At 42.6% G+C, this 14,110-nt stretch overlaps 2 protein-coding genes across 38 annotated transcripts in view; one reads left to right on the forward strand and one right to left on the reverse strand.

Annotated features, from left to right (window-relative positions):
* CHDH (choline dehydrogenase) overlaps positions 1-14,110 on the forward strand; it is a 46,346-nt gene that overhangs the window by 25,245 nt on the left and 6,991 nt on the right. The window lies entirely within an intron of this gene.
* CACNA1D (calcium voltage-gated channel subunit alpha1 D) overlaps positions 1-14,110 on the reverse strand; it is a 195,465-nt gene that overhangs the window by 3,695 nt on the left and 177,660 nt on the right. For 34 of the 35 annotated variants that reach the window (XM_083602889.1, XM_083602883.1, XM_083602887.1 and 31 more), the window contains 7 exons: positions 13,844-13,957; positions 11,182-11,573; positions 10,353-10,379; positions 9,106-9,255; positions 7,531-7,694; positions 3,578-3,699; positions 662-982 (listed from right to left, as the gene is read on the reverse strand). In XM_083602889.1, coding sequence (XP_083459015.1) covers positions 662-982; positions 3,578-3,699; positions 7,531-7,694; positions 9,106-9,255; positions 10,353-10,379; positions 11,182-11,573; positions 13,844-13,957 — 1,290 coding nt within the window. The other variant, XM_083602879.1, reaches the window with a different exon arrangement.

Raw genomic sequence — 14,110 nt, forward strand, 5'->3', positions numbered from 1 at the left:
TCACCGCTGCATCATCTGTGTCTTCCCATCAGCCTCAGATTTTGAGGGGCATGGAGTAGCAATACTTCAACCGTCTTCTGCTCTGAACTCTATCACTACCAAACGCAGAGACAGTGGGAATTCCTCCTCAGCCCCACCACCCAGCCTTTTAAGTAGACACTGCAAGCTGTGGCTGCTCCCAGACAACTTTTGAAATCATTTGAGGCACCTCATCTGATTCTGTCAAGACTTCCTCGGAAGGTGGTGCACACTCCTTCCTTGGAGGTTTTTAAGCAGATGGCCACCTGTCACGTATGCTCTAGTTGAGATTCCTGCATTGCAGGGGGTTGGACTAGATGTCCCTTGGGGCTCCCTTCCAACCCTGATTCTATGATTTTAGGATTCCATCTGGGGCCCTTTGAAACATCAGTTGTTGTTGGTTTGTCTTGGAAATGCAGCAACCTCCTTGATCTTCTTCCTGCTCTTCACAGCCTATTGCAGGGCTAGTGATCATGGCTGGCAAATCTCTCAAGTGTCCTTATGTGTTGTAGATGGAACAGGGCTAGCTCTGCTGTTTGTGGCCTCTAGCGATTTAAGTATGTGTAATGGCAGGTAAGCCTTTGTTTTCTAAAACGACTTAAGTAACACCATGCAGCTAAAAACAGGAGCTCAAAGCACTTACCGCTTCTACCAAACTATCCGCACTTCTCTGCTTGTCACTATGCTTATGCCTAAAGTCGCTCGGTACAGTCAAATTAGCTGGCGTAAATGTCCGATAGGCAATATCAGGATCATCTGTGTACCAGGAGCTCCTATGCAAAGACGGGAGGCTGCCGTTCATATGTTCCGTTGATTCTGCTCGGTCCACTTGGATAAGAGGCGTATAATAAGGAGTACGGTCACGATTGGGTGGGGTAGCTGGTGGTGTGGCCCAGGAACGTGTTGAACGGCTGGGGGAGTGCCGGTGAGCTTTAGTGGCATCCAGACCCGCAACAGCCATGACCTGAAGAAGATAATTAAAAGCTAATACACTCACAGATTTATGAAGGCAGTAGCAGATCACATGCAAAGTAGTTTCAGCCAGTAGCCACACTTGTCATCTCAAGCCAGTTAAGGTTCAATCAGACATTTGTTTGTTTTTAGATTTAAGAGTGAAGAGTGAACCATGCCATTGTTCAATTTACTTATGATTTGCATTTATGAACGTGGTGGACAATGAATGTGTTAAACAAACAGGAGGGGTGTTCGTGAGAGAGCGTGTGTGCGTGAGAGAGAGAGCATAGAACTTTGATTTATTACTTCTCTGTTCTCTCAGCAAAACATGTGAAAGATGGCTTAAAGCTCACTGCATTTTGGGGTTGTCAGGAAATATATTGGAAACTTTTAACAACCCTGAAGTTGTGCTGGGTTAAAATACTGGCCATAGTCCAGAATTATATTGTGTTTAACTTCCACTGATTGCGATGAGACTTAATGTGCCTAGCTGTGCACTGAACTGTGACACCCAAGTCTCAGCTAAGGGAGTAACCAGTGTGCTGTAACTCTTTGGCTGCATGACTGAGGTCCATCCTGTGTAAGCACTTCGGAGAGCAAGAAACTCTGAAACAGATCCTGGCTGTGTTACCCAGTGTTCATATTTTTGAATATGGAATGGTGCAAAATAGGCATAACTGAACCCAGTATTCAAGACTTGGGGCTCATCCACACTAACCTTTGGCCCCACACTTTCCAAGTGTAGCTCCACACTTTAAAGCTACATTTCCAAGCATTTTTTTTGGACTGTCATTTCCCCAGGAAAATTTGATGCTGAATCAAAACAAATGGGAATTCAGGTTGTCTATATATTTGCATTTGTTCCGATTCATAGGGAAAGCTTCAGGGCTAAAAGAAAAAGGGCTCAGATGCAATGAAGATCTGTGCGGCACAAAAGGAAGTCTGGATGAGCCTTTAATGTGACCTAATATTGGGGAAGAAAAAGCATTAGTATTAAAAATGCACGGGATGCAGTGTCCTAATAAATTACAGCAACTTCTACTGAATGTTTGCAGAAATAAATAATTACATCAGGGATAGGGAAGCTGTCACTCTCCAGTTGTTGCTGAACTGCAACTCCCATTGTCTGTGAACATTGCCCATGCTGGCTGGGGGCTAATGGAGTCCAACAACATCTGGTTGGTCACAGGTTTCCCGTCTCTGAAATACAGAACTTTTTGCCAAGCTACTCAACCTTTGCAACTACACCATGAGACCAATGGTTTAATTTTGGGACACGCTCTCAGTACAATCAACTCCTGTTACTTCTGAGCAACCACACATAGGATTGGCTTGCAGTCTTATGCCCACTTACATGAGATTAAGCCCCCTGAGTCAGTGGGACTTAGTTCCAAGGGAAAATGCACAAAGCCAGATTTTGCTGTTTAATGTCAGCCCCAGAAAAACCCATCAAAATGCAACATACACCATTCTTCAGTAGAAGCATTAATAGGATCGTAGACATAGCTGATTGTAACTTGCAAAAGTTGTAAGGGAGGAATTCCACGTTGTGCTAAGGAGATTGTTCTGTTAGCACAAGCGTTTTTCCTTGCCAAATGGACTGATCTCTCTCCTCCCTCTGTATGCTATTCTGGGTTTGGGATTTGGGGAGGGTGCAGGAGGAAGAAAGGTGAGGGGGAGCCCCACTGAGCTAGCTGGCTTCTGCTGGTACAGCAACTTAGTTGAATCTGGCCCTTTATAACTAACTAGGGAAGTATGAGTTGCTTACCAAACCCTTTAAGGATCCAAATTGCTCTTTGTCTTGCCCATCAGGACCATTTTTTCCTCCTGAGACTGGACTTGGTGAAGAAACAGTTGCTGAAAAATAGTCTAGAGGCATAGGAGCACCCTTCCCATTCCCCTGCAGTCACGTTTTTCTCTCTCCAATTCAGGATTCAGAAAGCTGAGCTCTCAGGAGTTTTAACGTGCTGGGGACCTTACAAAATCCCTTGTCGGGCATTTAGAATGGGGCTTAAGGCAGCTAACATCCTCCCACCATCCATCCATCCTTGCTATCACACCTCCATGTGTTTGAGAGAGATTGCCTGCCCTAACTATCTATATGCACTGGGGAGCCTTGATTTTTCCAGTTTCAAAAGGCACAGGAGCCTCCATGAGTACATGAGGTTTCCTCCTCACAAACAGTTGTCTTGGAACACCCAGAAGGTGACAGGGACCGGATGTGGAGCTAGCATGCCCAGGCAGGCTCTTCTATAGAATCATAGACTCATAGAGTTGGAAGAGACCACAAGGGCCATCGAGTCCAACCCCCTGCCAAGCAGGAAACACCATCAGAGCACTCCTGACATATGGTTGTCAAGCCTCTGCTTAAAGACCTCCAAAGAAGGAGACTCCACCACACTCCTTGGCAGCAAATTCCACTGTCGAACAGCTCTTACTCTTCACGTGTTTGCTTAAACCCTATTCAGGACACTTGGAAAGGGATTCCTATCTTTCGTCACCCTGAGTGTTGCCAGTATTGACATATTCCAAAGAAGTGGCATAAAATTAACATATCAAACATAGAATTCCGCAACTAAAGTGTGAACACTGTGTTTTAACTCACCTGCTGTTGCATTAAATGCAGCGGCAAAGCAGTGCGGTGGTGAAAAGTGGGGGATAGTGGGATTTCATCCTGACTGCTCTGTCTGCGCAGGCATTCAAAATTAAAGGAAGAGCGGCGATTTGCTGAAACATGAAAAGATTGAATTGGTGATTACTATTTTCTGGAGAGAGTTTCAAGAGGAGCAACTACTAGTCAATTGCAGGAAAGGTGGCAAATAGTTTTGGGTTGTCTTAAGGAGTAACTTACTGATTGCTAGCTACAATTACCGTATTTTTCGCCCCATAGGACGCACTTTTCCCCCTCCAAAAATGAAGGGGAAATGTGTGTGCGTCCTATGGGGCGAATGCAGGCTTTCGCAGAAGCCTGGAGAGCGAGAGGCATCGGTGCACACCGACCCCTCTCGCTCTCCAGGCTTCAGGAAGCTATCCGCAAGCCTTGCAAGCCCGGCGGGAGTTCCCGCGGGCTCCCAAGGCTTGCAGGCAGCAGCCTGCAGCCCAAAGCACGGGGAGCCCCCCGGAGGGCTCCCCGTGCTTCGGGCGGGTGTCCGCAAGCCTTGCCTGCCCGGCAGGAGGTCCCACCGGGTGCGCAAGGCTTGGGGCGGCAGCCACGACTGGGGGGGGGGAAATATATTTTTTTTATTCATTTCCCCCCCCAAAAAACGAGGTACGTCCTATGGGCCGGTGTGCCCTATAGGACGAAAAATACGGTAGGTCATTTTCTGGTATTGCCATTAGGATAGACAGATTGGTCTTTGAAGCGTCAGGCTGCAAAAGCTAATAATCCATAAAATCCAAAGTTCTGATAACTCTCCAAGGCAGTCTGCCTGGCCCAAGGAGGGAAGTGTGATAATGCAAAATTACATTACACTCAGTAAAAACCACAGCTCTAATGGTGTGGGGTTTTGTTTTGTTTTTTGACACTTTGAAGAAAACATATTGAAAGGCCAATTATGTCTCAAAAGTGTTGACAGAAACCCAAGACAGTCTTCTAGATCGCACAGCTGAGATAACCAATATAAAATCATGATGTAAAATAATGTATCATGCTGGGTGTGAATTAAATAACTTAGGAAACCTTCTTTACAACCGATTTTTCCTTGAGTTAATTTCATCCTTCTCTGGTATCCATAATCAAGAAGCCCATGGTAATTATGTTAACAGAGGGAGTGAAAAGGACAAGACATGTGCTGGTAAGTAAGTCACTGAAATAACAATAGTATTTATTTAATTTGTATCAGTACTATAAGCCTGTGTATATAAGGGAAAGTTTGCTTCTCCAGGAACAAATGCAACACTAATTCACTTCCTTGTGATCTCAAAATTCAAATCGCCCGTCACATGTTGCATCTGACAATGTTTCCTTCTTGTGCATAGCAACCTTAAGTCTTCCAGCATTGAACCTTAGATTATGTTACCCCAAGGGTGAGGCAGATAGGATAGAAACAAGATAGAAACAAAGATGCAGGCCTCATCTATGGCTTGGTTTGCATGTAACTCTAAACCAAGGTTTAGCATTACGGTTGCTTCCAGTTGATGAGTTTACTGAGCAGCCTTATTTGTTGTGTCAAGTAATTGTTATCTCACACCTTTTAATGTATTTTCTCATCACTTCCCTGAGGTTTGTTGTGGCTTATTCTTATAATACTAAGCCTTAGAACAGAATCACATTTAACTGCGCTATTGTTTCTGTTGGTTTGTTGCAAATCTATTTCACAACTAGCGAAGGGAAGCTAAATGGCATTGTGGTAAAGGTAAAGTGACCCATTACCTTCAGTAGCTTAAGGTAAAGTGACCCCTAACCATTAGGTCCAGTCGCAGATGACTCTGGGGTTGCGGCGCTCATCTCGCTTTATTGGCCGAGGGAGCCGGTGTACAGCTTCCAGGTCATGTGGCCAGCATGACTAAGTTACTTCTGGTGAATCAGAGCAGCACACGGAAACACCGTTTACCTTCCCGCCGGAGCAGTACCTATTTATCTACTTGCACTTTGATGTGCTTTCGAACTGCTAGGTTGGCAGGAGCAGGGACCAAGCAAAGGGAGCTCACCCCGTCACGGGGATTCGAACCGCCAACCTTCTGATCGGGAAGCCCTAGGCTCTGTGGTTTAACCCACAGCACCACCAGTGTCCCTAACAGCATTGTAACTTCACAGCAAAGGAAGTGATCCTGTTGCCTGGTTACATGTTGCAGCCTGGGTCCAAAACAGCAAAAAGTTACATGACACTATTTTTTTTTTACAGTAATGAGTTTATTTTGGATCACGTAATTTTATCTCTTAGGAGGGAAGGGTTTCCTGACAAGGTGTATCAATTTTCTACAGAATGCCTTAAGCTTCAGGCTCGCATTTCTAGACTTCAAGTTCTATTTTTGGGTAGTGTATGTCATGGTACCATAACTGCCTTTGTTGGGAAAGAGTGCAACCCTGCTTATTCTCCTTGACTTCTCTTTGGATTTTGACCACTGTAGACCATGGTATTCTCCTGAACTAAGCACTGTATTTCAGCAGTTCCATCCCTACCTTTAGGGTTGGTTTCAGAAAACACAACTGAAGCTATTGCTTGCCACTGGGGGGATTGACCTGTGGCCCGGCATCCCAGAGGGGTCCATTCTGTTCCACATGTTTTTTTTTAACAACTATGCTTTTGGAAATGTCATCAGGAGTTTTGGAGTGAGGTGCCATCAATGTGTGGATAACATCTCTGTGCACAATCTTAATCAGGAGAGACATTTCAGTAGCTAGGCCAGTGCCTGGATACAGTAATGGGCTGAACGTGAGCCAAGAGACTGAAAGTGAAACCAGACAAGACAGGAGTGTTACATGTTCCAAGTTCCCAAGCCCGGGAGGTGGTGAGGCAGCCTGTTCTGGATGAGAATGACCAATGGTGTAGCTGGGGGCACTGTTGGATGCAGTGCTGTCGCTGGAGGCCTGTGTGGCCTAGGGACTTAGGAGTGCCTATTTCTAGCTACAGCTGGTTTGCCAGCTATAGCTCCTCCTGAAGAAATCACTTGCTCACTTTACTCCATGCTCCGGTAGTGTCCAGATTGGACTGTTGCAGTGTACTCTATGTGGTGGTGCCCTTGGAAAAGGTTTGGAAGCTGCAACTGGCACAGAATGTGGAAGTCAGAAGAATGTCTAATATGGCTGCAAGGATTCATATTACATCTGTTTAGAAACATCTGCTCTGGTTGCTCGTCTGTTTCTGAGCCCAATTCAAGGTGTTTGCATTAGTTCTACACTCCAAATATAGCCTCCTCCTATATATGCCAGCTCAAGTACTGAGATTAGCAGAAGTGGTTCTCTTGGTATTGCCACCTCACAGGTCCAGTAGTTTTAAACAGGGCCTTCTCTGTGATGACCCCAAAACTGTGGAACTCCCTCTTTGCATCTTTTGCTTAAGATAAACCTGTTTCCTCTGGCCTTTGGAAGTGAAATAGGATATTTTTTTTGTCCTCCCTTTACATGGTGTTGCTAGTTGTATCTGTTCTATGCTCTTGTTGCTCTTCTATGGTTTGTTAATTATGCATGTTTATGTGATGGTATTGTCCTAAATGTAACCTGTCTTGTGGTTGGGGTGAAGGGCAGTTAAAAAATAACTCCATAAATGAATGCTGTTTTGGTAACAGAGGGTAGATTTCAAATGCTAATCTGGAAAGTATAGATCAATCTGGATCAATTCTAATTCTGACTGTTAAAGAACGTCAGCAACTCGTTTTCAGTTAAAGGACTGGATGGTGGAATAAGTGTCCAGAATAAATTCCATAGATGGTCGACTATTTTCTCTGTTTGTTAACTATCGCAACAGTGTTATTCTGTGAATGAGTTGCCTCTGGCTTCTGACTGTTTATGGTGAGTAGAATAATTTTGATACCATGGGGCCAAGAGACATCCACAGGTCCTGCAGCAAACCAAACATACGTCCATATAATAAAGTCAACTTTCCCAGTTGTACTCACGTGTGGGTGTTGGAGGTAGCAACCGCCTCCTCGGAGATCTTTTTGAATCATAGCACATCTGGGAGTCATCTTCCTCAAAAAAACCATGTGGGTGATGGTAACCCTTTGGCCGTTCGAAGTCCAAATCATTACAGTGATATCTACTGGGATAGTCATATGTATACCTGCGGTAGAGAAACAGATGATTAATGCCCGTCATACAGGAATAGCCCAGGACATTTTGCTGTCTCAAGTTGAAGCAGCAAATAGTGCCCTTCCCCCAAAAAATCAAAGTGCAGAGTATGTAAGGACTGTAAATTATCATAGTACTTCAACGGCCACAAGTGCCTTCCCTCCATCCCAGGCAGTAAAAAAACACCCCATAAATAACATAACAATTTGCTGCCCAGCTGCCCTCCCATCAGATGTCAAAGAAATAAACAACTATCTGACGTTTAGAAGACATCTGAAGGCAGCCCTGTTTAGGGAAGTTTTTAATGACTGATGTTTTAATGTATTTTTAATCTTTTGTTGGAAGCCACCCAGAATGGCTGGGGAAACCCAGCCAGATGGGCAGGGGTATAAATAATAAAATTATTATTATTATTATTATTATTACTCAAGGCATTTCTAGCTCATAAAAAGTAACCATCTTTTTATTCAGTGGCTCCTCAAACCCTAATTATAGGTGTTTCTTGCAGATTTATCATGCCATACAGAGGCTAATCCAATATTGGGATAACATGTGACTCACTATCAATATATGAGGTTTGCTGATCACAGGATAAATACCGGTAATACTGATTTTTATTTTTTGCAGCAACCAACTCCTTGCCCTGCATTTAATTAGAACTAGGAGTTAACAAAACTTTAATCCAATGTAGGTCATGAATTGAAAATCCCCAGGTGATGTTGGAGTGTAACTCATCAGACCAAGGCAGCATTGTTTATGATCAAGAATGATGAGAGCTGTGGCCCAATTTTGTTTTAGGTGAATTGTCTTCTCATAAACACAGATGAAAGGATCTCACAGAAGTATGTTGAGGAAAACAAAAACAGCACAATAGTTCTGATGACAGTACTCTAATCCAGTTACTGTGCCTATTAGATCTTCCGACCTGCAATCTAGTGGCCATTCTAGTATCAAGCATCTTCATCTTCTTGCCACTACAAGATTCTCCATTCCCAAATATTAAAATCAATTTCATGCTTTCTCCCAAATCTTCTGCCTGCCTAGTATTTTCTGTTAAACTGTATTTCCTTGACCTGGATGTGTGCCTTCCTGTGGCCTCTTCATGTACTCACTTAAATTAGGGAGCAATGTAGATTTAAATAAGCTGTGTGGCCATATGTCCAGCCCCGCCTCAAGGTGATATGGCTCCTCTTGGCCCCTTGTGTGTTCAGGGTAAATTCTGAAATAGGAAATCTTTTCCATCTGTGTAGGCTCCCTGCATACTACAGAACTCCAGTAGCACATTAAAATAGTTTTTCTTTCTTTGCTATATAGAACATAAAATTATCTTCATAATTGATTTAGGTATATACAAAAGTTTTGGTATATACGAAACTTTTCCCAATAAAAACTAGGAATCTTACCTGCTTCCTGACAGCATACTGTCTTCTTCATAATATTCTTCACCACTAAAATATTCCTGATCATCCAAGTAGCAATCATCATTATAATAATCTCGAATTTCATGATCTTCTCGGCAAATTGTGGGTAGATGTCTATCTCCAGATTCTGACCTACAGATAGGACATAAGATGTTTGGCAAGGCCTGATTTCTTGAAGGAACAATGTTGACATAAATTGTAGCTGCACTTTTCACAAATTTCCCTTCTTTGGAAACATTGCTGTCTTGTCTTTTACACCTATGCATAAATCATTGTAGCAGAAACGTGGTCTAATGCCTATCACTGTGGACTTTCGCTTCAGGTATGCTTTTCTAATGTCATCTTAAAAGATAACACACATGGTTTTAGAATTTAGCAAAGTAAAAAAAAGTTCTTGTTGCTTTTTTTATAACATTCATGAGAAGAAAACACTATTATTAGTTAGGACGAAGCAAGTCTGGCTGTACAAAGTTTGGGTGTCAATGATCTTACTTTAGGAATATAAAACACTTAAGGTTATGAGGACAACTGCTTTAGTTTCATTTGGTTCAAGAATAAGCCACATGTCTCTAGTATTTTCCTGTATTTCATGGCTAGAGAAACTATTTTTCTGTTGAAAGGGAGGTAATCTGTCAGGAGCTACATCTTGGCAGTGGGTGGAGCTGTAGCCAGTGATGGATGGGACCAGAACCAAAGGACATCCCCTCTCCCTCCCTTCCCCCTCTGCCACCACCTTTCCCTCATTTTTCTTCCCTTGCCACCTGCATGAAATTGGGCTGTGGGTCGCATGCAGCTCTCTGCTTTCCCATTCCTTTTTAAGGTTCAAGTTATGCCCAAATAATAGTTTCAGGCCCTCTTCAGTCTGACGCTGAACATGCAGCAGCCACAGTGGGGCTGATGCAGATGTCAGTGTCATGGAAGCATGCCTGGCATGTGGAGTTTGGAACTGACAGGGTTAAAACTATTCTTGTTACCCCTTTCACACATTTGGATACCCACAGTAGTTTAATACTCATGAACTGGAGTAGTCTTAATAATTATTCTTTCTCATGATGCCCATAATGTTCTGAGAAATTCTTATGGGCCCCACAGTTTATAATTACCCCAGTGTGAGTATCACAACTCATGTTGTTTTTGCTATGGACTGAAATTATTTTTAAAAGCATGCTCAGTTGTATCTGGGCATGTCAATACCCTTTTGCCAAGAGCTTCACACTGTATTTACTTACCTAATGTAAGTTTCATAATAGCGAGATCTATCCAAGAGGGGAAACAATGTAGGAGGAGAAAAGAAGTATAGTTAGCATTCATGAACTGGTGATAATAAGGTACTTGTTTAATAAATTTATCTACAACAAACCACCCCCGAAATATATTTTAAGATATGCTGCTTTAATAAAAGAGAAACACTAATTTGCAATTAGTTCTTGACTTAATGAACTGTAGAGCAGGACATGCTATTAATGCTTGTATCTGTTGAATTGATCTGATTCTCGTCACCACAGTAAGGTAGTTCTCATGGGGATTTGCTGGATCAGGTAACCAACTAAATCAGAACATGTAGATGAATAAAAAGCTAAATGCAAGCTATATACTGAAATACAAGTTTCAAGTAATCTATAAAACGAATCCAGGCCAGTGAGATAATCAAGGATAAGTGGTCAAAAAGCAGCCAAATTTTTATTCAAAGACTGAAAGGAATGAAGGATTGAAAATGGTATGCACTTTTTTGTAAAAAAACAAACCACAAACCCACTACAGTGGACGGTTGGGTTGCGAACGTGATCTGTGCGGGATGCACGTCTGCAACCCACAGCGGCGTGTCTGTGCACGCGCAGGTTGCAATTCGGCGTTGCTGCACATGCGCAACCACTGAAACCCAAAGGTAACCTGTTCCGGTACTTCCGGGTTTTGGCAGGTCCATAACCCGAAAAAACGCAACCTGAAGCATCTGTAACCCGGGGTATGACTGTATTTGATTAGTTCATAAGCATTATGTACAGCAATGTGACTGGGATATAGAATGGTCTGAACCCAAACACCGTATTTCAGATTTACCTCCTATTGGCAGATCTTCTACGTTTCTCATGACGATCACTTCTGGAGTGGGAACGATGCCCAGTTTCAGATATGTACTCATGACTTCCACCACTTGTGTGTCTTCCATTAGCCACTTTGGACATGTTGGCATTATTGAGGTTAGCATTTGTTGAGTTTGGAACATGCTTCCCTACAGAGTTGTGGTTATGATGGCTATGATGACTATGGTGGTTGTGGAATAAGGAGTTTCCTGCTGGAGGAGGCACATTTTTCTCGGTAGTCTCAACCGCAGATGGAATTGAAGGCCTTTGGACATGCAGGGGACGGTGCGTGGTATTGATCTGCTGAAATGAATCCCTTGTATCATTGCTAACATGGTTTACATGATTTCCAAACAGGGCACCATTTCTCTGCAATATACAAGTTAATCAGTTAATTAATATAATACATTGCTGAAACCAAGCTTGCATCAGTGTATGTGCATTCTATTATGTGGTACATTCATGGTCCTGAGGTCAAGCTATTGCACCGTCATAATGTGTTGTTTTATACAAGGTCTTCTGTAGTGATATGGGGGTGCCCATGATCATGGCAGCTATATTATGCTGCTACATTGAAAGTCTGCAAGCAATGCCAATAAGTGAGTGTTTTAAAAAGCACTGTGCCATAGATACTCAGACTACAGTGTCTGTAGTTGATAGCCAAGCAAAATAAAGTCATCAAATATTATAGCATTTACAAACTATACTATAGACAGCATATATCCTGAAATTTCAACTGCCCGTTAAAACTATGACTTAAAGCCATGCCACAACGATCTTGGTGTTGCAGATAGTATCAAGAGTTCTGTGATTCTGTTCTCATACAGCTGGAAGAGCAAGTTGTGCTCCACTGCAACTGCCCACGCTGTGGATCAAGTTGACCATCCATGCAGCTCAACCTATATGCATGGATGGCGCATCATACAGTAAAGTGCTCAGAGTTTCTTATGAAAAGAGTGAATGGCATGCAATTCTATGATTCTTTTTACACCTAACCCAGATGGTGCAGTCTACTCAGGACTAAGATGGAGATAGGAGCAGTATCTCTTGGAGCTCAATCTAGGGAAGACAGAAGCAATGACAATTGGCAGAAGAAAACATCTGGTGAGGTGTCTGCCTCCAAAGTCTTAACAATCCCCATTCTTGCTGTCAATAACTCTAAACTCAAGCCATCTTTGATCAGTCCAGCTTTCTCCCTAGGCCTTCCTATGCTATTGGAAACTCACAGACAACAGGACACAGCCTTCATGCTTAAAGAACATGTAACTAGGAGATCAAACCTCTCTATTCTTAAGGAAATCAGCCCTGAATGCTCACTGGAAGGACAGATCGTGAAGCTAAGGCCCCAATACTTGGGCCACCTCATGAGAAGACTCTCTAGAAAAGACCCCGATGTTGGGAAAGATTGAGGGCACAAGGAGAAGGGGACAACAGAGGACGAGATGGTTGGACAGTGTTCTCGAAGCTACTAACATGTGTTTGACCAAACTGTGGGAGGCAGTGGAAGACAGGAGTGCCTGGCGTGCTCTGGTCCATGGGGTCATGAAGAGTCAAACACGACTAAACAACAACTACTGTAGGAGATTTCTGGGGTTGATATTGCAAATGCTGTTATCATTCTACAGTGGTCCTGGCCAGACATTTCAGGGAGGAATGCAGTCCAAACCCCTTGCGTATTTGAACTATAGAAATGATCTTTGTTGTATGAGAACATCCAACTTCCAAAATTACCGTATTTTTCGCTCTGTAAGATGCACCAGACCACAAGACGCACCTAGTTTTTGGAGGAGGAAAACAAGAAAAAAAATATTCTGAATCTCAGAAGCCAGAACAGCAAGAGGGATCGCTGCGCAGTGAAAGCAGCAATCCCTCTTGCTGTTCTGGCTTCTGTGATAGCTGTGCAGCCTGCATTCGCTCCATAAGATGCACACACATTTCCCCTTACTTTTTAGGAGGGAAAAAGTGAGTCTTATAGAGCAAAAAATATGGTAACTGTTTGCTAGTTGTGCTATTACAGCCCTGCTTTATTCCATTGAAAGATGGGAGGTCACCAAGCAGCTTTTATTTACAATCACTTTATCGACTTGGCAGTTTTATGTGTTCTAGAGAACTTATGTTTTTGAAATTAAAAATAGTTTAATTCTAACTCTTTATGTGAAATTCATGTCAGGTGACATGCCTATAGAAAATAAAATTTAATTTAAAATCATGATTATTAAAAGTATTAATGCCCTCTTGACTCCCCCCCCCATTTTGATGTACTTTTTCTGCACTGCCTTGGATGTGTGGCTGTTTCCTGTAGTGCAATAAGCACATCTTGTCCAGATATTACAGAGAGAAATTTCACTGACTTCAATAGACCTTACCTGCTCATAATGTAAGTAAATTAAGCACTGCAAATTGCTTCACATAAAGACAGTCTATAGTAAAACAACTGAGGCATAAAGAGAATGCACTGAACCCCTTGAAAAAATATTGCAGTGTTGAACAAAAATGTTTACTTTCAGTCTATATATGTTTACTCAGAAGTACAACCTGCTGAATTCAACAGGACTTCAAAGCAAGCATGTATAGGATGGCAGCATAATTTTGTAAATTTCACAAGTTCGAGCCAACCAATTTGTTATATGTCCATTTACTTTATATACTTCCTCTTCCTCATGGTGATTTTGCTCAGGTTCATCTTCTTGCAAATCACAGGATATAGCACGCCGAATTTCAGGTCCAATATCATGAAGCGTCCTTAGTCCCGCCTAAATGGGTAAAACATAATCATTGTGCATTAAAAAATAATGAACTTTTCTCTTTCCGATTCATCACAGTTAAGGGACTGATGTGAAGAGTTTTTGTTATATCCTTCGATTAGCACCATGCTTGCTTTTGTTGACTTCAGATTGGTTTCTAAG

The sequence above is a fragment of the Podarcis filfolensis genome, assembly GCF_964270895.1.
Source record: "Podarcis filfolensis genome assembly, chromosome: 2".
In the NCBI taxonomy this organism is placed as follows: domain Eukaryota; kingdom Metazoa; phylum Chordata; class Lepidosauria; order Squamata; family Lacertidae; genus Podarcis; species Podarcis filfolensis.